The sequence below is a fragment of the Malus domestica genome, chromosome 14 (assembly GCF_042453785.1).
Source record: "Malus domestica chromosome 14, GDT2T_hap1".
NCBI lineage: Eukaryota > Viridiplantae > Streptophyta > Magnoliopsida > Rosales > Rosaceae > Malus > Malus domestica.
Window position 1 is genome coordinate 28,478,186 of NC_091674.1, and position 26,876 is coordinate 28,505,061.

The following is a 26,876-nucleotide window of genomic DNA, read 5'->3' on the forward strand; positions in this document are numbered from 1 at the left end:
CTCACGCACCAGAAAATATAAGAATTTGGTTATCATATATTTTTTAATTTATACAAAAAAAAAAAAGGTTATCATATTAATTTGTTTTTATTAATTATCACATTGAGGCAAAGAGCACCACTTTTGAATATTTCTTGACGACCTTGAAACCTACTTTTCGTAAGAAACCCCAAACCCTAATTCTGAAACTAGAATCTTCTTTTGGATATATGACGAATTTTTCTTCAATAGTCTGAAACTTCGAAGTAGTTCAGAAATGAACGGTAAAGTTTTACTCTAAAAAAATCAAATGATAAAAATTATTTAAAAAAATAAAAATTAATAAAAAGGATTTGAAAACTTTGAGTTTTAACGATAAGGACAAAATAAAAGGTAAAGTGAATAGTACTAGGATTAACTTTTTAGTGTAAAAATATTATTTTTCGTTAAAGTGAACAGTATCAAGAACTTTCCGTTAAAGTTCCCTTTAAAAAATTGACCTAGTAAGACTTGAACTGCAAAAGACAAATCGGGAAACCAAATTGCACAGTTAACCTTAAAAAAATTAGGGATATTTGATGGGGTAGTTGAAGGTAGGTCTAGTTGCATGAATGTCACTAACAAAGACCATATTGTTCAACGACTTCACTCATATATAATTAAGATCATGGTGTAAATATATTAAGAGGAGCTAATTAATCAACATATGTCCTTCCTTGGTGAATACGTTTTTAATATCTTATTTATGAGCAAAAGTTAGAAGAACCAGTAGGACAGGTCACAGACTAACAAGGACAAGACAAACAAATAAGTAGATGTGTTGTTTTTTGGTTCAATTATTTAATTATGCTTCTTATCTTGTAAAAAAATTTCCTTTAAATTGAAGAAATCACTAGTTCAAGTGGAGGGATTCATTTGTCAAAAATACTTTTTATTTAACAAAGATTTTTCACTGAAGGACCCAACTGATTTACGGTGGACAATCACAAGAACCACTACTATCGATTTTAAATATCAAGAATCAAAATAAAGAATTATGCTAATCTCAAAGACAATTTTAGTTAAAAAATATTTATTTAAATTATTTTTTTTACAGATCTTTTTGACTCACAAATAATTAAAAAAAAAAGAATATATAAATATTTAAATCATTCACGAATATGCTTTTAGGTTTGGTTGCATGGACTTATCAAATAATAATACGCTTTTAGACTGTTAGGTTGGGTTAATTATCATTGTTATAATTAAGGTTACTCTATATATAATATCAATTCCTGTAGAACATAACGAATATATATATATATAAAGAGTGGATCCGTGACACCATTTTTTTACATAATTTTGGCACATGTTTTGTAAGATCCATTTCATTATGTATTTTAACGATCAAAATCGTCTATATTTTATAACATCATTTGTAGATCATCCTTGTGAAAAATCGGAAAAATCTAAAACTATTAAGACATTCATTTATAATACCCAAAATTGATAAGACACATTATTAATGCATTCTACAGGTTTTAGTAAACACAAGGTTGAGAATCATACTTATTCACATACATGACGAGTAAACGTGCCCTCAATTGCGCCCAAAATCAAGTTATTTTGGTAGTCTGGTATAATCTAGTATCAAACTTGACAAAAGATATAAGGCTCGTTTGAAAGTGCTTTCAAAATGATTGAAATCATTTTTGGTGAAAATATTTTTAGAACCAATCTTTAGTAAAAATATAAATAAATCTTAAAAAAAACATTTAAAATGCTTTTAAAATTCAAAAATATTTTATCTAAAAACGATTTCAATCATTTTAAAAGTACTTCTAACAAGCTCATACTTTAATCTCTCCCTAAAATGAGCTTTAAGATTCATGATTGCTTGGAGCTAGACTTGTACCGCAGTTGATGGGTCAATCAAGAAGGTAGGTCTCAATGGAGATATGACCCATTATTCTCTTATGTCCCCTCTACATAATGTTCCTACTATTTATTTGGTTTTAAACTTTATTCCAACAACCTTCAATGATTAGACGGTGGTGTAGCATCAATCGTGCATGCTTAGATTTTATTTTTTTTATTTTTTTTAATTTTTTGAGATTTTTTTTGACAATTTCTTGATTTATGCGTGTCATCCTTGCGCAAAGGTCATGCTAATTTTCTTTGTGTCGTTCCAATTTTATCAGATGTCCTTGAAGGGACTGAATGCTTAGACCTTATAAATGCTAGAATTAGTAATGTCCCATTCACTAATCATGTATGCTAAGATTTTATTTACTTAAGTAGGTTGTTATCTCATGTATGTTAAGAGACGGAAACACACATGAAAGAGAAAACAAACTTTAAGAAAAAATATGAAGTACTTAGAACTAACAAAAGATATAGCGCAAAACCGAGCGAATGACGTTTTATGATTTATACAGCCGACTTCACTTAGTGGGATAAAGCTTGGTTGTTAATTGTTGTTGTTGTAAGAGACGGAAATACACACGAAAGAGAAAAAGAGATGTGCGGTAATCATTTTCGTAAAACAATGAGTGATACTTTAACCGTTTCCATTGACTTAAAACACAGCAGGATAAGAAAATTGCTTTGATGGGGGAAGATAAATTCCAAACATTATGTCAATGGCCATGATGGTACAAGGAAAGTTAAAATTTGATTAACATGTCTAATCAGACATTATTCAAGTTGACCCAAATTTGTGTGCAGGGTCACAAGTTGAATTGATGAACTCACTTTTAAGTCTTAAAAACTAGTAATTGGTTGCTAAAGAGCCCAACCTATGGCAACTTGCAAGCAGCTGTTTGGTCTTTCGACTTGTGCTGTCCAAGCATCTCGGCTACAGTTCTGCATCGGCATTGGTTTCCTGGGCGGATCACGTCACCATATACGGCCATTTCGATTATGTCAAGCTCCTTATCTGCAAGTAAAAGAGATGTGTGATCATGAGATACGAGTCTCACCAGTTCTAATAACTAACTAGCTTCCAAGTAGGCCAGAATGAACACCAAAAGACCACAAGGTTCAAAGCAATGTGCCAACAAAGAAAATCACAACTGTGTTGACTCGGATAGAAAGGCAATCAGAAGTTCGGACAAATGTTTTTTGAATGTTGAAAGACTCAAATTACACGTTCGGACAGAAGTTCGGACAAATGTTTCTTGGAGAAAGCGGCCCAAGTTGAAAATTTCCATTCCCTTTTCTTTAAATTTGGAATTCGTTGAATGATTTACTTTGTATAATGAACAAATATCATAAATCTTGAATCAGATCTAGGTTTATGAAAATATTCCGATAACAAGATCTGATGCTCTTTATGTTCAGGAACAAGCAATAGGAAGTCAAGGATATGGCGAAGGATCAGGGGAAAAGGTTTCTCTGAGAATAATTGCAGAAAGTAATTACGAAATTAAGTGGAAACGTCGTTATCAGAAAAAGTTCAGAGCAAAGGTATAGCCTAAACTACAGTGTGCCATTTTCACTTTGAATATAAGCCAGAGACAATGTTCATCCATCCCTTCTGCTTAGATAATTGATCATGAGTTAATGTCTCTAGACACAAAGCTCCGAACTTTTTCCATAACGAAAGGCATACTAGAACAGTAGTACGAGTGAACCTGAGTAATTTGTATTTCTGATTTCATATTTACACCAATAAGAATATGATATGATGTCAATTCTCAATCGGGACAAATGATGAGGTTATGTAACTCAACAAAGACCAAGCTAGCCAAACTCAACCGTTCAGTCCATCCTATAAACTAACCCACAACCCTCTTAGCACACCTACGTTGTGAACAGTGACCCCCGACTAGAACATTTACAAAGCATTGGATATACTGAGACATAAAGTCGCACCATGACTAAAACCAGTATTGTACATATGGACCTAAAACATATATTCTCATTGCGAATCTTTGGACACTTCAGATCAGAAAAACAGTTTATAAGCATTGTTCAAAATGGTGACAAATTGGGGATGACACCCAAAATTGTTATCAATGGAACATAGGAGCATCAGGTCACGTAGATTCACCAAACACGTTCTAAACTATGATTATAGTCATGTGCACTCGACTTGAAAACAATCCCCCCTAAAATCATTAGATACGAACCACAATGACGAATTGTGTTTACGATTCAAAGACAAAACCATTATGCTCGACCCAATAACCACAATTCTGGGTTCCAAACTAAATAGATCAGAACTCCGAATCTAATATTAACAGTGAAGAAGAGAACGCGAAAAACTTACCTGTAAACTTGACATCACAAGAGTAACCTTTCAATTTATCTGTATCGATTTTGTCTTTGTCTGATTTGAATCTGTTTACCCTTGTTTGAAGAATCTGACAATTTTCTTCTGTGGATTCACCACCTACAACACAACCCCAAATCTCGATTAATTCAAACACCAAATTGGCTGACAGATTAAAGCCCACATTAGCATGTTTACTGCTGAGGAACAGCACAGAAAAAACTTCCGAAATTTTTTGCCTCAAAACGCCATGATTTTGAATTTGAACAATTCAAAAAGTAAAAAAATCAAGTAAATTACATATCAATTAGAGTCAGCGAAAACCCAATAAAAGCACAAATACCAATATCGAAATTCAGCTCAATTAAGTAGTATATGCACTAAAATGCTAAATTTCAAAATACCCAGTTCAAAATCATCAAAAACCAATCAAATTATTGAAACTTTGCAATAAAATTGCTAAAATTCAAGATACCCAGTTCAGAATTCATGACAATCAATCAAAAGATTGAAACTTTGTGGAAAGAATTTTGAAACTATCTAGTTGAAAAGAGAGGAAGTTGTGACCTTTGGAGAATGGAACGATGTGATCGTACTCGAAGCAGAGGCAGCCCTGGCAGTTGCAGAAGCGCTTACAGACGACGTTGCCGGCGGCGTCTTGCCGCCACCGCTCAGGGTGTCGGCCCGGCACCACATCCGCGTTTGCCCAGCACTTGCTCTTCGTTTTTGAATCGAAGAACCGTGGTCTTTCGTCACCCTTGCTCTTCGGCGAAGAACTCATCACACCCTCCCCCCCCTCTCTCTCTTCTTGAACTGGAAGTGGAAGAGACATAATCCGAAAGTTTCTAGAGAGAGAAACTTTGCCATGTCAGATCGCTGACGTGGTCCCCGGGCGCCAATCATATTGTACCACTTGTAATAACCTCCCGCCACTTTCTTAGTTTGCCAGGAATTGGATCCTCTCCTAGGCAAACCCTTGGGATATTCCTTACCCACTAACACTGACCGTTGGATTGGATTTTGATCCAACGGCAACAAACATGAGGTTCTTTTAAAAGTTATAATAATTGTAACTATTTAATCAAAATCCAACAGTCCGTGTTATTGAATCAGGAAGATCTCGATGGTTTGCCTCGGAGAGGATCTAATTCCTTAGTTCTGATATGATCCAACGGTTAAAGATGACACCCTCAGTCTCTCCCTTCTTTTGCTTTTCCACTTGTTTAGGGTATCTATTTACTTACGGGAATAAGAACTGAAATCACATTTAGTTTTCTGCATTTATTAAAATAGAGGTAAGTGAACCATTTCTTAATTTTTCTTGCATTTACTTACCACTTACAAGTAAAGAATCGAAAATTTTTAAGTGTTTTCTTGAAGTTCGTAATTAAATACTTAAAAATTAAGAATTAAATTGACAAGAGATGTCTAGTTGATTTGAGTCTCTATCCTTTCTTCTCCTATTGTTTGCAAATTATTTTTGTGAAAGCGATTTCTGCACATACTTTTTACCGATAGTTTGAACTTTGAACACTTACTTTTAATTCTCTCTCTTAAATTCTTGCCATGAAAAAGCTAGGAGTGTGCATGAATCATTTTCTTTTTCTTTTATTTCTTAAGTTTTGTTTTGTTTTGTGTTCACAAGTTTTGCATATCTGAATAGCACAAAAAGGAACGAGTGTCACAATTCTTTGTTTAAGATTTTCATATTTCCAAAATATGACGAGGGTAAATTCGTAAAATTCCGCACATCCTCAAAATTCTTCTGCTCGAATGGCATCATTGGGCATTTCACAGGCATCTTTCGGCCTTGTTTTCTTCACACCGGCAACGAACCACACTACAAACGTGGATAATGCATATCTAGATGTGAGTCACATGTTGAATTTTTAATGTGTGTATATATATGGAGATGGATCCGTGATACTATTTTTTTTGCACAATTTTTTGACACAAGTTTTTCGAGTCCTAATAATGTATTTCAACAATCTAAACCGTTTTATATTTAGGTCTTTCCTAAAATACCATGTCTACAAAAAATCATTCAAATCTGAAAACCATATAATTGTTAGATTAAGGGTTTAGGGTTTCGTAGAACCGTATTCATCCATTTCTTCATATTAAATTAATGTCTTAATGATTTTGAATTTGTCTAATTTTTTTGCAAGAATGATTTATGAATAACGTTTTAAAAGACAGAAAGTTCGGATCGTTGAAATACATTAATAGTTGGGCCCGAAAAACTTGTGTAAAAAATTGTGTAAAAAATATGGTGCCACAAATCCATTCCCATTATACATACCATTAATTACCAAGAACAAATTGGACTTAGCACACAAGTGCGCAGGCATATTCTTGTTGTCCATCTATATGTCACATTGTCCAATTACATTTGTTGCTCCCCATCTTTAGAACACAGAAGTGTTTAAATTCTGCCGAACGTTTCTGGTGATCAATCCAAAGCACTGGCGGAACATACACAGGAGAACCTTCACCTTATTCTGCAGCGCATCCTCCAAAGCAAATAAAACAATGTTACATTCCATCATTAATCCCCAGAATTCACATCAACTTTTCAGGAGATATAACTGACTGGGAAACATGGGGGAGATTGATACAAAACCAATTGAACCAGTCCAGGCTGCATTGTGCCTGTTTGAAGAGAAGAACGATCACCGGAAAACCCGGCTTTCCGGCACAGATGTAAGTGATCGTGTGTGTACACATGAACTGGTATGGTAACAGCCTAACAGCTCAGTTCGATAGGAAGATCCTTCCTTTTAAGTTTGAGTTGTGATATAGTTTCCTAGTCCAAACTTATAGCTTCATTTTTTTCTGTTTATGCATTTATGCTGTGTATTTAAAGATGTGATGGCAAAGTCAATTTGGCTAGAGCAATCTGCTTGTACTTTCGCAACCAAGTTTAAATCTCACTCTTCGTAATTTGGATTAAATTAGAATATTGCTCGAATAAAATGAAAAAAAAAGTGATGCATGATCATTATTAGGTAATTTCGAGGATTACTAGGGTTCCATATGTTAGGATAATGTGAAAAACTAATTCACATCGGAAATTTAAAAGTTTTGCGAGAGTTTATAAGGAGCTGAGCTGCTCCCACTATTGTCAATTAATTGTTAAGGAGTTGTGCTCTATGTCACCCTAATAAATTTATTCATGTATTAGACTTGAAATTTTTCACACATAAAAGGGGATGTGAAAGATTTGAACTATTGTCCCACATCGCATGGTTAAGAAACTTTGCAAAAGTAAAACCTCAACTTTCTTCACCAAATTTGATTTGGTAGTGCTTATGGAAATGTATATTTGAAGATGGTAATTAATACCAGAACTGATTTACTAAATACATAAGGACAATCTGGTAGTTTGTATGTAACCATACCCTTGATAGGCTGTTTTGGCATGCAGATATTGTTCTTAAGTTTGTTGATTCCGACAATGTTTTGCAGAAGGATAGTGAGAAAGAGAGAGAGCTTGAAGGTGTGTTGAAGGATTTGGCCAATTACAAGGTGCAGCTGGAAGCAAAAGATGCTTCCTACATGCAAGCCCTTCTCAAGCTGCAACACCACGAGTACACAGCGGAGGAACTCTCTGCCCTCCTTGAAAACATCGAGTTTGAGAGAGATAAGTGCGTCGAGGAATGTAAAGAGGCTCGGGCGCAGATATACCAACTCGAATCCAAGGTAAAGGAAATGGGGGATCAGCTGTCTGAGACTCAGAAGGTGAGAGAGCAACTCATGCATGTTTTTAGTGAGTTGAAGGCTACACAATCAGAGCTGCTTGGCATGGAAACAAAACTAGCGGACGCTAGAGATTCGGAGCTAAAAGCTCTAACGCAAGCGGAGCTAATGGAAACAGCTTTCGTGATGGAAAAGGAGAGGGTGGAAGAGCTTCTTAAACATGTCTCCGAGCTAAGTGAAGCCGTGGTTAAGTCAAAGGTTGCTGCTAGTGAAACAGATAAAGAGAAGTTGGCGATATTATCTGCGAAGGATACTGAGATTGAGTTAGCTACACAGGCTGCTCTTCAAGAGCAGGAGCAGCTCGAATATTCTAAGAAACAAACGGTGAAGATGGAGGAGTTGGAGGATCAGCTCCTCGCCAAGTCTTCGTTCATTGAGATGCTTCAGCTGGAGATTAAACAGGTGAATGAAAACCTTAGTTTCTCTAAGATGGCGTCTTCTGATGCGATGAATGACTTGAAGCAGCTGGAAAAAGAGTTAGAAGAGAAGGAAAGAAAGATCTCGGATCAGGAAGGTTTCATCGAGGGGCTAGAAATGGAACTGAATCAGTTAAAATTGGAGCTTAGTGATGCAAATCAAGTGGCCAACAGCCTGAAGCACGACATTGAAGTTCTTACTGAGGATTTACAGAAAGCAAAAATGCAGCTTGATGAGATGGCGGAAAGGGAAAACAATGCGCAGGTTGAGATAGCAATGCTGGAATCTGAGCTTCATAGAGGGAGGTCAAAAATTGCAGCAGCAGAGGCAGCTGAAGAAAGAACCGAAAATGTTAAATCGGGGCTGTACCTTGCGATTCATCAACTAGTAATAGAAGCCGAGACTGCCAAGATGGAAAACAGAATGTTAAAGCAAGGAGCAGATAGCGCAGACAAAGAAACTGACGAACAATCTCCCCTTTTTGATTCTAATGAAGATGCTGAGGTTTCCAAAACTGGTGAACTTAAGGACGAAGCTGAAGAGCGAAAGGAAGAGAACGATTCCTATGTAACAATTTCATTGAAGGAATACAAGTACTTGGTTAAGAAGGCTGACCAGGCTGATCAAATTCCTTTGTCGTTGGTGGAAGCCTTTAGTCGTCAGTTGAGCTTCAGCACCGCAGGAGATAAGTCTGAGTTGGAACATTTGAAGAAGGAGTTGGAAGCTGCAATGGAAAAAGTTGCGCAATTCAGGAACCGGGCTGAGCAGGCTACTACTAGGGCCGATCTTGCCGAGAGAGCGAAAGAAAGACTAGAGGACCGGATAAGGATTTGGCGAAAGGTGAAGCAAAAGAGAAGAGCTGCTCTTGCTGCGCTTAGGGAGGTGTCTCTTCCTAAACAATTTAGCCCTCCCGCATATGAATCTCCAGATGAAATTAAGCCTCCTGCATATGAATCTCCAGATGAAATTAAGCCTCCTGCATATGAATCTCCAGATGAACTTATGCATAATGCATCACAAGAAACACAAAAACCATATCCGCAATTGTGTGACGTACTTAAAATGAAATTCTAGCCTTCTTTTTTTTTAAGATTAGACAAGCTAAATAATTGTTCATGTGAGAAGCACATACTGCTCGTTGAATCCATGTATTCAGTTATCATTATTAATACCATTTTCTTGTTTCTAATGTGCTTTTCCTTTCCAAATGTATTCCTTATGCTTCCGTTTGCACGCGTTCGTCTTCCTTTCTTATTTTTAAGCGATCCGTTTCCTATGTCAGAAGGTTCATTCAAACATTTCAAACGATTGACAATTTGAGTGCTCCGCGAACCCGGCTGCTATTGAAGCCCGAATGGAAGCAAGCCGAATTCGGGAACTAGAAGAAAGCAAGTATGTTCAAAACATAAGTCGGTCGGAATAGTTACATTATTGTTCAAACTTTGCACAAAACCATTGAAGATCATGATTACCATCACAGGTTAACATCTGCAGATATCAAATCATACTTGTGACGTGAGTTCCCCTTTCTCTAAGTTTGACTAGAGGTTCGTGTCCTTGAATCCAAAGTAATTTGTTGAAAAAGATTGTAACATCAGTTGATCTTCACAACCTGTCACATAGACAAAACCTACCACAGCATCTTTACCCTATTAGGGAAATCTAAGCCGGAACGGATTCAATCTGAGGATTAGGAATTATGAAAACTTAAACCCAAAAGTGGGTTAACAGATTTGGACTTAACCAAATTGGCTAGAACAGTGCACTTATTTTTGTAGCCAAATTCTGATTCTCTTTCTCGTAGTTTAAATGAATTTAGCGTTCTATCATTTGTCAAAAAAGGAAAAAGCCGACGTGGGTTTTAGGTTTCGAGCTGTGGCTAGCAGCGTAGCAGGCACGTAGTTGGTAGGAGCCGTAGTGTGAACCTGTGAACTTAATTTTTCTCCATATACTACCACTGACGTCAAGTCTTAAATAAAGTTTGAACTTGAAGGATTTGGAATGCAATTTCAGAAGGGTCTGAAGTCTCTGCACACGGGTGGTGTGGAATTGTTTTACATGCTTGACCATACAAATTGCGTTGTAATTTGACTGGGATAGTCGTAACCCTACTATCGTGGTAAGGACTAAGGAAAAAGGATGTATTAGCACTTTTTTTTATATATATTTTTAATTTTTTTTTAAGAAAACCTTGACCAAACGATAGAAATTTTATTAATAATGAAAAAAATGAGCTGCACTTAATCATGGGGACATGAACTTAACTCTTCATAGCATAAGAAAAAATATAAATAAAAAATATTAATAAGGAGGATATAAATTTACCCCTCTCGCTCCCTCTGTCTCACTCTCCATTTGTATCTCTCCCTCTCTCTCTGCCAATCTTGTAACAATCCATATGCCTCCTCAAATCATCACCATATCAGCTCTAATTCAAGCTCCACGGTACTGATTTAATTCAACAATCAATCATCAAACCATTGGGTGTGTCTGTGACGGTTTGGCTAATTTGTTCGTTGTATTTTTATTTTTAATTAATAGTTGACAAAGTTAAATCGCGTTAATTAGTTTGAGAACATGTGTCAAGCAATGAGTTAAAGACACACAGAGATCAGAAAGAGTTTTGGAGGCTGAAGATTTGGACTCGTTTATTACCTTGTAATTTCATTTCCATAATTTATTAACAAATACCTGCAACTTGGGGGTGCAAGCAGTCACTATAAGCGTGTGAGATTTTAGTATAAATAAATTCCCTTTCTTTGCTTCTAATTTCCATGATCTTGTCTCCTGTTGTATTATTATCTTTGTTGATCTTTCTTTTGGCTTTTATTTTTCGACCTCAGTCCAAAACCTTATTTTTGAGTGGAATTATTAAATCGCCAATGGCCGGCCATCAAAATTCAAAACCCAATTAAATATTTTCTGGAACTTATGGCTGAGAGTGTAAAAGTAAATTGAGCTGCAAATATATATGATTAAAATCTCTAAATTCATCTCAATTATTCATTAAATATAAGAGAAAAAGAACCCATTTCTGTATGTCCAAATTCTATTACATCATCATCAGTAGAGGATAAGTGCTTCAATTTTTTTTTTTTCATAAATGAGGATAAGTGCCTTCGCCCATGAGCGGTAGGTCTCGGGTTCGAGACTTGGGAGCAGCCTCTCCATAAATGGGGGTAAGGCTAGCCGACATTCACCTCTCCCAGACCCTGCTTAAAGCGGGAGCCTTGTGCACTGGGTACGACCTTTATTGTGTTGTTTTCATACCCTTAATTTCTTTTTCTTTTTTCATGTTAATTTATGAAGGCAAATTTTAAAAGAGCTTCCTTATGTGCAACAAATGGTTCTCTTATTTTTATCAGACTTATTATATGCTTGAGCTTGACTACATTGTGCTTGGCATTTTCTTTTATTTAACTTATTTATTTGAATGAGTTTGCGATAGTAGCGATGACAACAAAAATCTTTACTTTATAACTGAGAAGCGTCCAATATTAATGAGTATTAAAAAGTAGTATAGAGTAATAATATCGCTTAGGTCGGTGAAACCCTTGTATGAAAGGAATATTTTCAGTTATATAAAGATTTTCCAAACCACAACACGTGTGACTAGATCAGAACAAAAGTTATCTGATGCTCTCCGTGTCACACCATACAAAGATAATACGTAGTTGACAATAAAAGTCTTCACTTTGACTATGAATTTGTTAATTACTCAATTAGAATATGATAATCAAGCAAATTAGGAACCACCCCACGTCCCTTAGGTACCGTTTGGTACGTGGGACGGGACAAGCTGTTCCGTCCCACGTTTGGTGTGCCTAAAAACTGTGGAACGGGTTGTCCTATGGGACGAAATTTGGCTAATTTTTCGTTCCACCTTTTCTCTCTGGAACGACCCGTTCCACATCCGTAGAACACAAATTTATAACATTTTATGACAAAATTTCTCCTTATCTTTTTCAATATTTACATCATCTGTTCTGTCCTGTTCCGTCTCGTCCCGTCCCATCCTATTCCGTCCCGTCTGCGTACGGTACCTTAATGCGTTTGGTACGCAGACGGAACGGAACGGGACGGGACGGGACGGAACGGAACGGGACGGGACGGGACGGGACGGAACGGGACGGGACGGAACGGAACGAAGGTGTAATTTTTGAAAAAGACATGGGGTATATTTGTCTTAAAATGGTAAAACATTGCGTTCCACAAACGTGGAACAAACCCGTTCCAGGGAGGGAGGTGGAACGCAAAAACACTCAAAATCTGTCCCGTGGAACAGCCCGTTCCACCCATTTTTGGCGCACCAAACGCGGGACGGAACGCCTCGTCCCGTTCCGTCCCGTCCCGTCCCACGTACCAAACGCACCCTAAGTACATGAGTGGAATAGTTCCCTATGCTGTGAATCCAAATCCACGATCACGACCTCTGGTCGACCCACAGATGCCTTTGAAAACCTCCAAGCACGAGAAATTGTCCAGTGTTTCGATAAGATAGTTTGATATATTAAATATAGTAATATAATTGAGTGAAATTTTTTTTCTAAGTTTTTAGCAAATTGTATTATAACATTTGTAGTATCAGATTATATTCTCGACACAATAAAAAATCTCTCTAAATGCATGGACTTGTTTTTGTATATCCCGACCGCGCCCTGGCTTAGATAAACAAATTTGCCCATGAAAAATGAAAAAGTAGATTAAAAAAAATGTCCTTTGACCGATCAATTTTATTTCTATGGATTTATATTAAGGAATTAGTTATTCTTCAGATTCTTACACTAGGAATCGCGGAGATCAATTAATAACAATCCTATCATCTAAGATCGTGTAATTACAGTTTTTTATTATATATATTTTTCACGCAAAACAAGTCTATCTTACTATTAAAATATAAAAAACATTTAATTGTAATGGATCGCACGATCTTTAATGAACGGTTGATATTAATTGATCTCTAAAATCCCTAATGAAAAGATTTGGAGAGGATCTAATAATTCCTTACATTAAGCGTGTAAAAACAGTTTATAAGAACCCTAGCTTTATTTCGTTTTCTTATTAGTTTTCTGTCTGATCTATATGGGAATTTTTGCTTGTTTTGTACTTAGTACATGTAATATTTTTGTTTTATAATAAAGTACTGGTATTAGGACATTTTGGTTTTGATATTTAATCCCAAAAATGCGAAACAAGCATATTTTTTTTTCACACAAATTGTAATTCGAGAACCACCACAGTGTGGTTGGAAACGAATTTCAGATTCGTATTCTATAAGGACGTCCTGAGTTTAATTTCTAGTACTGATGTATCATACGATCGTGGTTAGGGAAAGCTGAAATACTGCGTGAGTCTTTCTAGTCTCTGAAAGAATGAACAGCAGTGACGAAGTCACCAATTATTATTATTATTATTATTTAAAAAAAAAATTGTAATTCAAGTCTCATCTTCAAAAGCGTTATAGCCTACATGAAGTGAAAAATCAATGAAAAGTTTGTTCTAATCTCTTATTTAGAAAAGTAAAATAACATCCCTAATTGGCCAGCTCTATCAGTGTCTTGAAATTAATTTTTCCCAGACTTGGATTGCATGAGCAAAAAGACCAACAAGCATATATGTGCTCCTTCTCACATTGTAAGGGTCCCATGTATTAGATCCAGAAGTTGTTGGGAAATACCTAAAAGCTTGGGGTTACGAAAAAGAAGGTATTAGTTATATCCAAGGACCAAAATATCGGCGAAATATCATCGATATTATCATTTTTTTCATATGACGATATTTCGTGACTTATCTTTTAATTATCGTTAATATATCGCGATATTATCGATAATATTACGATATGAAATAAAAAAATACTTGAAAATTTCTGAAAAGTCTCAATTTTGAGCATAGAAGGATTCAAACCCTTCCCATTTATCTCCTTCAACGCCTTCACCACCATATCACTTATGTTTTTGTGATAATATGTTAAAATATTTATATATATGGTTTTGTTTTGAATTCTTTTTTACAAGAAACAAATTTGCACATATTCCAAAATTTTTGTGGTATTATATTTTAAATTGTGTCAATTAATTACTTAGTCAATGACATGTGGTTTTTAATTTTTCTATTTTTTATTTGGCCACTTACATGGTAGGGTTGGAAAAAATTCCCGAAAATCCCAAACCAAACTGAAAAAGTCCCAAACCCAAACCGAAAAATCCCAAACCCAAACCATCCTGAAAAATACCGAAATTTTCGATATGGGATTGGTTTCCAAATCCTATTTGTTTGGTAATCCCGAAAAATACCGAAGTATTCGGTTTCCTATTGACTTTTGGGTTTTGGTTCTTGAAAGCCATTGCCATGGTTGTTGACTACTTTCACAATACACTTACTCTACACATAGAAATGATGAATATAGTGAAAATTTTGAACCTCATAGGAACTCTATGTGGTACTAAGTCACTCATGTATCTTACCATGCAATGTATAAAGTGTAAAATATTGTACTAATTCATTATATATAACTGATTATGGTGTGTTTAAACTTATTTCATTAATTACTACATATTTTCTATATTCACAATATTTGCCAGCTTGCTATATAATCAACTTAAATCAGTTAAATCCATCATGCAATACATTTCCTTCCAATTTTTTGTGATAAACTAATAGATAATTGACTAAATAAACATCCTGCAAAGTTTCAACAAAAATTTCCAAGTTTTACTTACAATTTCCGTGGTTTTTATTCAATTTTTATCAATATCGATAATATCCCGATATTTCCATCAAAATTTCCGTGTTTTTAGATTACCGATACGGTTATATCATAATTAAACAACCAAAGGTTCTGGTTTTGAGTCTTTTGACCATATCATTGTTGGCTTCAAGTTTTGGACAAGGATCTCTCAATGGTTTTGGGACTTCATCTTTTAGTCTTGCTGGATAGTTGAAAAATGCGAGTGCCCAGTGGGTCTATTTATTAAATTGATTGATCGAACGACTGCTCTCACATTCCGTAACTATCTTACAAGATATGCATTTGAGAAATCATTGTTTCTATTGCTACCACAAAAGAAAAATGTGTAAACCATTTCATTTTCTTTTTGTATATTAATAAACTAATCATTTCATGTTTATCTTTATAATTTGTTAGGTGAGCCACCACCATAACACACGTTAGTTGTAGCCTTTTGTTAATAAAGCTCCAATCTGCATATTCAAAGTTTTGTCTTCTTAGCTTGCAGTAAAAAAATTTATTTCAAGCCTTCGTGTGGAGATGTCCCCAGCTATAATTGTTAATTTAATTAACACTAACTAATGCAAACTTTCTTTCTCTTACCAACATCATTGACCAATGCAAACAGCTTATAGTACCCATAACAGATTGCAAGTTGGTTCATGTCTATGGGGAGAAAAACCTTGTTATGGACAACCTTGCCAATTGGAATTATAATCTGAATCTTGGGTACCATTATTTTGAGAATCCACCCGAATGAATTGAAACTCATTATTTAATAATATGATCAGAGTCTCTAAAACACGAATTGTTTGTAATAATTTATTGAGTTGGTTTTAGGGTGATCTACCCCTTATGTTATCTAATTTTTTTTAGAGCTTAATCAGCAGGTAGGAACCGGGTCTAACTCGACTTCTATATGGATAAAATTTGAGAGTATAAAGGGGTTACTAATTTTGTAGAAGGTTTTGCATCAAATTCCAAAACCATGGGTGCCCTTTTGACTTTGAAAAATATTATTCCCTTTGTTGGTAATTTTGCTTGGATTATTAAAGCAAAACATGCCAAATGTCAAATCTTAGAATCCAAACAAACGAATGATTTTTCAATGCATTCGGAATATAGGGTCGGGCATCATATGCTACTATAATTGTATTATTTACATATTTCTTTTTATTTTTCACACACATTCGTTAATTTTTGTCAATGATCTTCTTCAATTTTTTTTTTCATCTCACAAACAGAATTTGAGAGTGATAGTTGAGATGTAAAAATAAGTGTGTGGATAGCACCACCCATGTCAAGTGAAATCTCAAACAAACCAACGTGAAAGCACGTAGACATGGACTAATGGACACCGGACTCTTCTTTCTGTCTATCTTTCTCTCCCGAGTCAAATCCGAAAGCCGGTTTAATCAAACCGGTCAACATGGGCGGCTCAACGGCCCCCTGGGAACTGTATTAGCAGAGAGATTTTAAGCTAATCAACGCAATCAAGCAACGTCGTTAATATTTTTAACTAATAATTAATTGTTATAATAAATCACTTAAATATAAAATAAATACAGAAGAAAAATTCTTTGTTCCAAATTCTGGTTTCTTGCGTATACGTATTGCAGGCTTTGTGCCTTCAAAGACATTCCTCCGACATTTTCAACCTTCAGACATTCTTCACCTGTAAATAAAAAAAAAATATTCTTTAATCTCTACGAACACATTTTTCATTCGATTGTAGCGCCTAATCAAGATTCAATATCGAAGTTTTGCAAGTAGCGAGCGGAGCAGAAAATAAAAAAGTTTGCATCATGTACTCATCGATCACGAAAAATAATTCATGGCGCACAGTGTGTTCTATATTCTTGGTCTTGGTTGTGATCATGATCACAGGTACTTACTCCAACATGTTGCAGATTTTTAAAAAATCTTTGTCACGGGTACTTTTTTTTTTTGATTTTAAATTCACCCGTTTTCCGTGGATGATTATGTTGTAATTTAGTTTTTCGAGAATGATTCTGTCATGTGTAATGAAAAAGTGTTTTTCAAGGATGATTATTATTTAATTTACTAGGCTGCTAGTTCGATTTTGAAATCTTAATATTTTATCGTTTTTTGCAGGTGCTTCCATGGTAGCCGGAGATTCTCTGGACACAGACAGAGAAGTTCTGCTGAGCCTCAAAGCATTTCTTCAGCAAACCAACCGCGTCAACCAAGGAATATACTCGCAGTGGAATCAGAATAGCAGCAACCCGTGCGAGTGGCCAGGAATTTCGTGCAACCATGACAGCAAGAGAGTCAGCGGCGTTCAGCTCTCCAACCAACATATCACCGGTGAGATTTTCCTAAACTTCTCTGCACTGACAGCACTTTCGCACCTCGACCTCTCGAAAAACACAATAACCGGAGCTCTCCCGGAGGACTTGAGTCAATGCCACAGCCTCAAACACCTCAACTTGTCACATAACACTATAGACGGTGGGCTGAACTTGAATGGTTTGAATCAGCTGGAGGTTCTTGATTTGACTGTCAATAGATTTTACGGCGATCTGGGGATGAGCTTTCCCGGAGTTTGCAGTAACCTAGTGGTTGCAAATCTCTCAGCCAATAATTTTAACGGAAGGATTGATCACATGTTTGATGAATGCTTCAATTTGCAGTACTTGGATTTGAGCACGAACTATTTTAGTGGTGAGATATGGAGTGGATTCAGTAGGCTTACGGAGTTTTCAGTATCAGAAAACTATTTCAATGGCACTATTTTGCCTTCTGTTTTTGCGAATAGTTGTAGTCTTGTCGATTTGGACTTGTCCGAAAACAGTTTTTCTGGTGCGGTTCCTGCAGAGATTTCGAAATGCCAGAGGCTGGTCAAATTGGATCTATGGGGGAACAAGTTTACGGGGCCAATCCCGTCTGAGATTGGATCAATTTCGAGTCTGCAGGCCTTGTTCTTGGGCAACAACAGCTTTTCAAGAGATATCCCGGAATCCCTTTTGGATTTGAACAGCTTGACATTCTTGGATTTGAGCAGGAACAATTTTAGCGGAGATATACAAGACATTTTCGGGAGACTCAGACAGGTGAAGTTTCTTGGGCTGCACTCAAACTGGTACACAGGTGGAATCTATTCCTCTGGCATTCTCAAGTTACCAAATGTTACGAGGTTAGACGTCAGCTACAACAATTTTACTGGTCCTCTGCCGCTTGTTATTTCTCAGATGCCGAAGTTGGAGTTTTTAGTCCTGGCTTTCAATCAATTCAACGGAACTATACCACCGGAGTACGGAAACATTCCAACCCTCCAAGCCCTGGACCTTTCCTTCAACAGCCTAACGGGAGCAATTCCAAGCACCCTCGGAAACTTGAGCTCTCTCTTGTGGTTGATGCTTGCGAACAATTTCCTGACTGGTCCAATTCCACACGAATTGGGAAATTGTGGTAGTTTGCTGTGGCTTAATCTCGAGAACAACAAGCTCTCCGGGCCAATCCCATCTCAACTGACAAAAATTGGGAGAAATGTTAAGCAAACATTCGACAAAAATAATCAGGACTATGATCAGATCATAGGGGGATCAGTAGAGTGCTTGGCGATGAAGAGATGGATTCCTGCAGATTACCCACCTTTCAGTTTCGTGTATACGATCCTCACTAGGAAGAGTTGTCAAGGCATATGGGACCGGCTACTTAAGGGAAACGGCCTATTTGAAATATGTGCAGCTGGCTCTTCTGTACGGACACAACAAATCTCGGGTTACATTCAACTGAGTGGGAATCAGCTTTCGGGTCAGCTCCCACCAGATATTGGTACATTGCGCAATTTTAGCATGATACATTTGGGTGTCAATAGATTCCAAGGCGAACTCCCTGCAAATATCGGTCAGTTGCCACTTGTAGTGTTCAACATCAGTGCGAACAATTTTTCGGGTCAAATTCCGGAGGAGATTGGGAATATTAAGTGCATGCGGAATCTTGATATGTCATATAACAATTTTTCTGGCACATTTCCTGTGAGCCTAAACGGCTTGACTGATTTAAGTAAGTTCAACATTTCGTACAATCCGCTCATCTCCGGCATAATTCCTTCGAGTGGGCAGTTAGCAACCTTCGAGAAAGAATCCTATCTCGGTGACCCCCTCCTGCAGCTTCCCAAATTCATCGACAACTCCACGTATCCAGCAAAAAAACCGTACGGGAATCCGAAAAAGCCTAAAAAGTTTGCTGCATATGTTTTGGTCTTGGTTTTGCTAATTGTTGTCTTGGTATGTGGAGTTTTGTCACTTGTAGCGTGCTTATCCGGAAAGAGCCCGCCACAGCCCCCAGGATACTTGTTGGAGGACATCAAATACCGGCATGACTTGGCCTCGAGCTCTAGCAGTTCATCCCCGTGGTTGTCGGATACTGTGAAGATCATTCGTTTGGACAAAACGGCTTTTACACATGCTGACATTTTGAACGCTACACGCAATTTTTCGGAAGATAGGATTATAGGGAGGGGAGGGTTTGGGACAGTGTACCAAGGAGTATTGCCGGATGGGAGAGTAGTAGCGGTGAAGAAGCTTCTAAGAGAAGGACTCGAAGGTGAAAGGGAGTTCCGAGCTGAAATGGAGGTTCTTAGTGGGAATGGCTTTGGCTGGCCTCACCCGAACCTTGTAACTCTTCACGGCTGGTGTCTCTATGGATCCGAAAAAATACTAGTCTACGAGTACATGGAAGGCGGGACCTTGGAGGATTTTATAACTGATAGAGTAGGACTGACATGGCGAAGGCGAGTTGATGTGGCAGTTGACGTGGCTCGAGCCTTGGTGTTTCTACACCACGAGTGCTTCCCTGCCATCGTGCACCGCGATGTGAAGGCAAGCAATGTGCTGCTAGACAAGGATGGAAAGGCGAGAGTTACAGATTTCGGGCTGGCTAGAATAGTCGATGCAGGGAATACTCATGTGAGCACAATGGTGGCGGGGACTGTTGGCTATGTCGCGCCCGAATATGGGCAGACATGGCAAGCCACGACGAAAGGAGATGTGTACAGTTACGGAGTGCTGGCAATGGAGTTGGCAACCGGGAGGAGAGCGGTGGATGGAGGAGAGGAGTGCCTTGTGGAATGGGCAAGAAGGGTAATGGGAAATGGACATCAAGGATTCAACCGGTCTGTGATACCGGTTATGCTTATGGGATCGGGGCTGGTTGATGGGGCGGAGGAGATGTGCGAGCTGCTTAAGGTTGGCATTAAGTGCACGGCCGAGGCACCACAGTCAAGGCCAAACATGAAGGAGGTTCTAGCTATGCTACTCAATATATATAATGTCGAAATGTTAAATATATAGTTCACAAAGAAATTAACTTTTCTACTCAGATTCGTTTATGTAAATTCTTCTTGTAAAGAAACGAAAAATCCAATCAATTTTGCCCCTTCTTAGGGTATTAGATTTCTACCCATGCTTTGCTGGTTCGAACTCCCATCCCTTAAATTATTGTAATAGTTTCTAACTCTTCATCTTCTCATAATAATATTAAAAAAAAAAAAAAAAAAAAAAAAAACCAAATGAAATCATTATCCCCTACCTGAAAAAGGCAATGCATTGATCAAATAAATAGCATACCTAGAGTAAGTCGAGTTGGCTGAAGTAGTGTGCTCTCTCTCTTTGCATTCAAGTTCGAATTCTCCTATAATTTAAAATATTTTAGTGTAAATTATCCTATCGTTGTCAGGAATCTAACTAATAAGTAATGTTTGATAAATGACTTGTTTACTTGCATATGTAATATGGAAGATAATGTCTTGAACAGAAACAGAGCATGCTGAATTGTCAAGTAACAGAAGTTGCTACTCAATCAATTACCCCATATATAATTTAGATTTAGGGGTGTGCTATCCACACACCCCTTTTTACTTCTCACACACTCTTTGTTAATTTTTGTCCGTTGATCTTCTTCAATTCATTCGATCCGACGGTTGAAAATTAGAAGGGTGTGTGAGAAGTAAAAAAAGGTGTGTGTATATCACATCCCTAGATTTATCACCGGCAGTTTTCACCTTCTAATATGATCAATGCTACTCAATAATGGGTTAAAGTGGTGCAGTCTGCCTTTTCACCAACTTCAAAACTATGTTCAAATCAGTACAACGGTTTAGTGAGAGCATCTCTAACAATATTAACTAAATTTTTGTTATTGTAGCTAACCAAATGACTCAAATGTTAACTTTCCTTTTTCATATTTCTCGTTTATTATTTTAAATGCTTCATTCAAACTTGGTAAGTGATGTTATTTACTTTGAATTGATTTGTGCTTTGTTTGTTTACCCTAATAGAAAGCAAATATATGTTAAGATTATATGTAAGGATGTGACATGCGAAGTTATAAACGAATTTGGATCCTCTCTAGACTTTACTGTTCAGAGTTTAAGGATCAGGAAATTCGAGCTTTTGGTTTGTGTAAAAGAAAAATCGAAGCCCTTAGTTTATGTAAAATGGGTTAATGGAATGAGTAAATAAAATCGTCGAATTCTTGGACTTAGGATAGTGAGATCCAAGGAGGATCTCTGTCCGTCATAAACTACCCTGTATAGGCAGATAATCTGACATGCCAAGTTGAATAATTGGAAAGGGGCCCTTTACACTTTCTTCTCCTATAGGCTATATACACATATCCTCCTTATTAGTCCTCTCCCACCAGAAAACTCATTGAAACAAAGCCAGTCATCAAATTACATAATTTCCAACGACGCGACTGGCAAGATCTCCTCCTTCTACTCCTCCTCCTACGGCGATCCCTGCCTTGATCTGTTTGACCACGTGACACAAAAATACTTCAAAGATGACACCGAGCAGGCCTCACATAATTCCGGTTTGCTTAACAATCTGAAGCAACTGCTGCCCTTGGCCTGGTCTCACAATCCCTTAATCACACTCGACTCAAGCTCATCAGCAACCTCGACTCTGGAAAACTTTATGATGAAGCGTTCTTCTCCGCCGTGTTTTGGCTCCACCACAACCACCCAAAGACTCTACTATGTAACGTTTCGTTTTAAGACTCGTATGTCCTTATTGACATTCTCTAAAGCCTTCTGGAAGGCCAAGACGCTGCTGAGAGGCTGCGCAGCGATCCGGATTACAGGTTGTTGCACGACCGGGTGATGGATTTTTCGTGGAGAGGATGAAATCTGATATTGGAAAGTTGAAGCAGAACAAGCTGAAACTCAAGTTGAATGATGATGTTGGCAATGATAGTGATGATGATGTTTTCGTTACCGAGGCTGCAGCGTGGTGCGTTAGCGCATACCGCTCGGTAACCAAAGCCACCCGCGCTGTTTTGCTGCGTTGAAAGGAGGCTTTTCCCGCATCAATCATCAGTTCATTCACAAGAGTGGAAGCGGCTGGCGAAGGAGGTTTCGGAGCCCTTGACCAATTACTACAATCTTGGAGGCATTGTCGGACACAAGCGCCGTGATGATAAGAAGTATTTGGAGGAAATTGCAGCAGGAAATTTAAGTGGCATAAAGTACGATGCTCTCCTTCCACATCAAATCATACTCTACGCCGAAGATGGCAGTGATATCAAGCAAGCGGCTGAGCTTCAGTGGAAGACAAAGGTGGAGGGCATGCACCTGAAGGGAAAATTCAGAAATTACTTCGCTGTGTATCACACCACCAAATACGCGGACAAGGGAGTTGGAGGAAGGATGATGCAGGGTTGGGCACTATTGCTGTCTCAACTGAGCGAAGGGCCATGGAAAGGCAAGGTGATCGTTTTTGGTAATTCGGCCAAGATCAGCCGCTGCTATGTCCGATACAAGGCAAAGATCTCAAGTACAAGTGCGAGTTTATGGGAACAATGGAGTCCGACTTGTTTGTTGATTACGAGAAGTTGTTTGATATTCCGGAGGTGACTGCCATTGCAAAGGGGAGTGTGAAGCCAGAGCAGATGATCAAGACGGTGTTTGTATTCAGTGAGTCCCTAAGATTTAGCGGCATAGACGAGAGCCAGTACGTCAATACGGAGAAAGTTTAAGGACAAAGGGTACGGAGATGATACGGTGACACACCTTCTGTTTTGGGATTTTGGGGACTTGGAAGATCCGCCGATGCCTCCTAAACAACATCCAGGAGTTTATGAGTATAATTTGGTCAAGGTCGTCTTGGACAATGGTGGGGAAATTGTCCCACTCCATCTCAGGGAGGCTGCCCTCTCGGACAAAGATTACCAAACTCTCGCTGTTGTCGACCGAATTTCAACTGATCAACTAATCCTCAATCCATTGGATTGGGGTTGGATTGGTCTGATCTCATTTACTGTGTTTTTTTTTTTTTTTTTGATATTTCGTCACAAATTACATTATTTATAGTCTCGATATTCATGGTTCTCTAAGATGAAAACCCCGAAACTTCTCAAATTTTATTTTCGTTGTGGCTTGTTAATTATACAGCAGTCACTTGCCTTTCAATTCATCTAGAAATTACTAGCAATTACGTTCACTGGGGAAGTAAATAACTTTTACAAGTTTATTTCTTAACACGAAGGAACACTACTTGGTTGTAGATTACATTGGAAAATTGACAAACGAATCATTTTTTCTTGCTTTTAATAAATGGGCTGTAGCAAAAGGAAAAGCACTTAAATTTTTGCCGAAAAGCAGAAGGAGGAGCACTTAAATTAGCAAAAAGTAGCCATTCTTGCCTAAGATGACTGTTTCTATCTTTTGCAACGAATATTGACGATTTTATGGACTTCAGTAACTAAAAATCTTTTTAGCGGCGATTTATTCGTTCTAGCCGCTACTAAAGGTCTCTTTAGAGACGACTTTTGTTATCGCCTCTAAAAATAGTCTGTAGCGACGATCATTGATGCCGCCGCCAAAAGTTGTAAAAGAAAATTAATCTTCCCCGTCCCAATTAGGTTTTTTTTTTGGAGTTTTAACAAAACACTTATGGTACTGTTTATTTTTAACAAAAAACCATATTTTTACTTTTAATTGACACTATTCACTATACCTTTAAAAATGATTTTTCGTTAAAAGAGAAGTTTTTTTGGACTTTTCGTTAGTTTTTTTTTTTTTTTTTCATACACAGTGGGAAGTTCGGAATCTCCACCGGTATAAACAAGAACATAATTTCTTAATCATTCGTAAGTACAAACTTCACATTACATTTTTACACTTTGAATTGTTTATGGGTTTTTGCAAAAAATCGTGGAGATATCTAAAGACAGTCTCCATAAAGCCAGTTAACAGCTTCCCGAAAAGATTCTTGAATGTTGAAACGCAAAAGTTTCAGTCCCGTGATATATTCTGCTGCCACGCTGCATCGAAAACATTGATGTAAGGGATGGAACACCATGGAAGTGAGAATCAAATTGTAAACAGAGAATCCACTACAATTTATACTTGAACTTGCTCTCCAGCAATGTTATGCTTTTTACTTTCTCTTGATGGTAACAATCTACCGATAGCATACTTAATGAAGCGGGGTTTTTCTGACCTTGGGCACGAGATCAATCCCGGAGGCTTATTTATGTCGATAGTTCGTCGCTGAACAGAAGAAAATACACATCAGTATAGCATTAATGCATTGGTCACCAACTGTCTACATTATAAAATCGTCTCCACAGGAAAGACGGCAGCTTAAACTACTAATCAAAATCAAGGGAAAGAAAAAACAAATAAAAAATGAAAATCTTCAGTAGAAAGAAAATGAATGAACTCATAGGTCCCAAAACTGATGGAACAAAAAAAGACAGGAGATTCTAAAACACATACATCCCTTTAAAATGAAGAATTGCACAGCTTCGTAAAGGCGTAGACAACATTGAATAAGCGAGCCTATGTACCTAATGTCCCTTGCACCAGGGGAAATGAGAGAAAAAAAATCAAAAGCAGGACTGAAAATTGTATAAAGCAAGACAAAACAAATTCATAACTATTTAAACAATTGACAACAATGATAAGATTACTGAAATTTCATGTAGAGATTAACAAAGAAGGCTCTCATACAAGTTGATAGATACGGCATGGGCAAACACAAAAAATCTACTAACTAGAATAATTCAGTATGGAAACTCATCAGGAGACCGAGAAAAATAAAAAAAGGAACTGAGAGTCAGATTCAGTTCAGCATAAGCAGATACCTAAAGTTGGTTGGAATTGAGTTCTTCACTTATATAACTTGATATCTGTGTTGTTGAGCGCCACCAGGAAGTGATAATGCGTGACTAGTGATCTCTTCCTCCGCTTTTCCATTTCCTCATCCAATTCCTCTGTTGATCCTCTTAACTCCTCCTCCACCACCTCGCATGTTCGTTTCCTCTCTTTCTTAACTGAATAATCTTCATCACTCTTCATGATCAGCCTCTCAACTCCATCATCCCTATGTCCATCTGACCTGCTGCTACTCCTTTCCCGCTCTCTCTTTACGTTATCCTTGTGATCTTTCTTACACCGTTTCCTATCATTCTCCCTAGCATCATCATCCTCGTCTACATCATCACTCTGCAACCTTCTCTTTTGACCTTCTCCCTCTCCTTATCTCTAGTCCTCCTATGACTATCTCTCTCCCTATCTCCTCAATGCCGCTTCTCTACATCGTACCTCTCGTCCTCAGAACAATCACAAAACTTGTCTCTCACGTAACAACTATCACAATCTCTCGTATTTCTATCTTCCCCCCTCTAATGCCTCCTCCCAATTCCTCTCCCTTTTGTCATCTCTATCTCGAAAACCACTTATCCTCTTCGATTCTTACTCCTTCCTAGGTTTATATTTGCCCTCTACCATTGCAGTTCCTCCTACAATATCAATAGTCCTCTGCAATTCACCATACACACATAAAAATCAATCCTTTTTCTGACTTCTATACATTTCAGACCTACCCAATCAAGCAACAGGAATCCGATTCAGACAAGAAAACACTAAACAAAACGAACCCTAAATTTAAACCGAGTCAGAAGTAAAACAAATTCGTCTGTTATTTTCCAAATTTAAGAAATTTCGATCCAGGAGAGATTGATTACCTGATTGTAATAAGGGGGTAAACGCAAAATTAGGGCAGATTGATTTCTTCGGCTCAATTGAATTTGATCAAAACCGGGTCGGGTTACTTAGTTGGTAGGCCTATTTTGGGTTAACAATTTTAAATGACTTACTGTTCCTCCTATAGAAAGTTAGTTTTTAGCGACGGGACGTAGGATTTGAACTTTGATTTTTTTTTAGGGAAATGGATATTCTTTGGATTCCTTACTCCTAATTCATCAAGTTCTGGGATCCGAGTCATTGAAATTTGATCAAACGACTACAAATATAGACCCACTTTAAAAGTTATAATAAACTTAGTTATTAGATCAAATTTCAATAGCCTGGATCCCCGGATTTGATGGATTAAGAGGAAAAGATCCGGGGAGGATCCGTTTCCATTTTTTAGCATGTTAAAAAGAAAAGTCACTTAGTACAATGGTTTATTGATATTTCTCTTCACTTGTAAGCAAGAAGTCTTAAGTTCGATTCTTACCAAAAATAAATTTGAATCGTATTATTGCTAATTTATTATAAAGCTAAACCCAACTTTCCTCCACACTAGTTATTGTAAACAATATAGTTTGTTAAAAAAAAAAAAATACCATCGTATCAACGATTTTGTATTCCGAAAGAAAAGAGTTTTCCGAAAGTCAAATAAGACATGTCACAAATGTTAAGAAATATGTGGGGTTGAATAGCATTTTACTGTAATTAGACAGTCAACGAAATTATCAGTTATT

At 37.3% G+C, this 26,876-nt stretch overlaps 3 protein-coding genes, 1 long non-coding RNA gene and 1 other non-coding gene across 6 annotated transcripts; 2 read left to right on the forward strand and 3 right to left on the reverse strand.

The window, feature by feature from the left end:
• Positions 1-2,072: 2,072 nt before the first annotated feature.
• On the reverse strand, positions 2,073-2,175 carry LOC114821250 (U6 spliceosomal RNA). Its single transcript, XR_003768697.1, has one exon. It is a non-coding gene; the product is annotated as a U6 spliceosomal RNA (small nuclear RNA).
• Positions 2,176-2,552: 377 nt separating this feature from the next.
• On the reverse strand, positions 2,553-5,081 carry LOC103415325 (uncharacterized). Its single transcript, XM_029093005.2, has 3 exons — positions 4,802-5,081; positions 4,232-4,354; positions 2,553-2,896 (listed from the first exon to the last, which is right to left on the reverse strand). The coding sequence occupies exons 1-3, from the start codon at positions 5,064-5,066 to the stop codon at positions 2,757-2,759; spliced, it is 528 nt and encodes a 175-aa protein (XP_028948838.1). The 5' UTR covers positions 5,067-5,081; the 3' UTR covers positions 2,553-2,756.
• Positions 5,082-6,835: 1,754 nt separating this feature from the next.
• LOC103455547 (WEB family protein At5g55860-like) lies at positions 6,836-9,484 on the forward strand. The gene is made up of 2 exons (XM_008395134.3): positions 6,836-6,937; positions 7,703-9,484. Exons 1-2 carry the CDS (start codon positions 6,836-6,838, stop codon positions 9,482-9,484), a joined length of 1,884 nt encoding a protein of 627 aa, XP_008393356.2.
• A 7,247-nt stretch (positions 9,485-16,731) lies between these two features.
• On the forward strand, positions 16,732-20,540 carry LOC108175283 (probable LRR receptor-like serine/threonine-protein kinase At1g74360). The gene is made up of 2 exons (XM_029093140.2): positions 16,732-17,024; positions 17,253-20,540. Exons 1-2 carry the CDS (start codon positions 16,943-16,945, stop codon positions 20,453-20,455), a joined length of 3,285 nt encoding a protein of 1,094 aa, XP_028948973.1. The 5' UTR covers positions 16,732-16,942; the 3' UTR covers positions 20,456-20,540.
• Positions 20,541-24,227: 3,687 nt separating this feature from the next.
• Positions 24,228-26,244, reverse strand: LOC108171120 (uncharacterized). Of its 2 annotated transcripts, none has more exons than XR_003768689.2 (4): positions 26,136-26,244; positions 25,254-25,929; positions 24,608-24,657; positions 24,228-24,428 (listed from the first exon to the last, which is right to left on the reverse strand). It is a non-coding gene; the product is annotated as an uncharacterized lncRNA (long non-coding RNA). The 2 variants fall into 2 exon arrangements; XR_003768691.2 differs by having other exon boundaries at positions 24,514-24,657.
• Between the last annotated feature and the right edge of the window lie 632 nt (positions 26,245-26,876).

Bases quoted from the DNA above. Each gene is read 5' to 3' on its own strand.
- LOC103415325 (XM_029093005.2), bottom strand. From the start codon at position 5,066: ATGTCTCTTCCACTTCCAGTTCAAGAAGAGAGAGAGGGGGGGGAGGGT. The intron at 4,355-4,801 runs GTCACAACTTCC...GTTGTGTTGTAG, and splicing joins CATCGTTCCATTCTCCAAAG to GTGGTGAATCCACAGAAGAA. The intron at 2,897-4,231 runs GTAAGTTTTTCG...TTTTACTTGCAG, and splicing joins TTGTGATGTCAAGTTTACAG to ATAAGGAGCTTGACATAATC.
- LOC103455547 (XM_008395134.3), top strand. From the start codon at position 6,836: ATGGGGGAGATTGATACAAAACCAATTGAACCAGTCCAGGCTGCATTG. The intron at 6,938-7,702 runs GTAAGTGATCGT...AATGTTTTGCAG, and splicing joins CCCGGCTTTCCGGCACAGAT to AAGGATAGTGAGAAAGAGAG.
- LOC108175283 (XM_029093140.2), top strand. From the start codon at position 16,943: ATGTACTCATCGATCACGAAAAATAATTCATGGCGCACAGTGTGTTCT. The intron at 17,025-17,252 runs GTACTTACTCCA...CGTTTTTTGCAG, and splicing joins GGTTGTGATCATGATCACAG to GTGCTTCCATGGTAGCCGGA.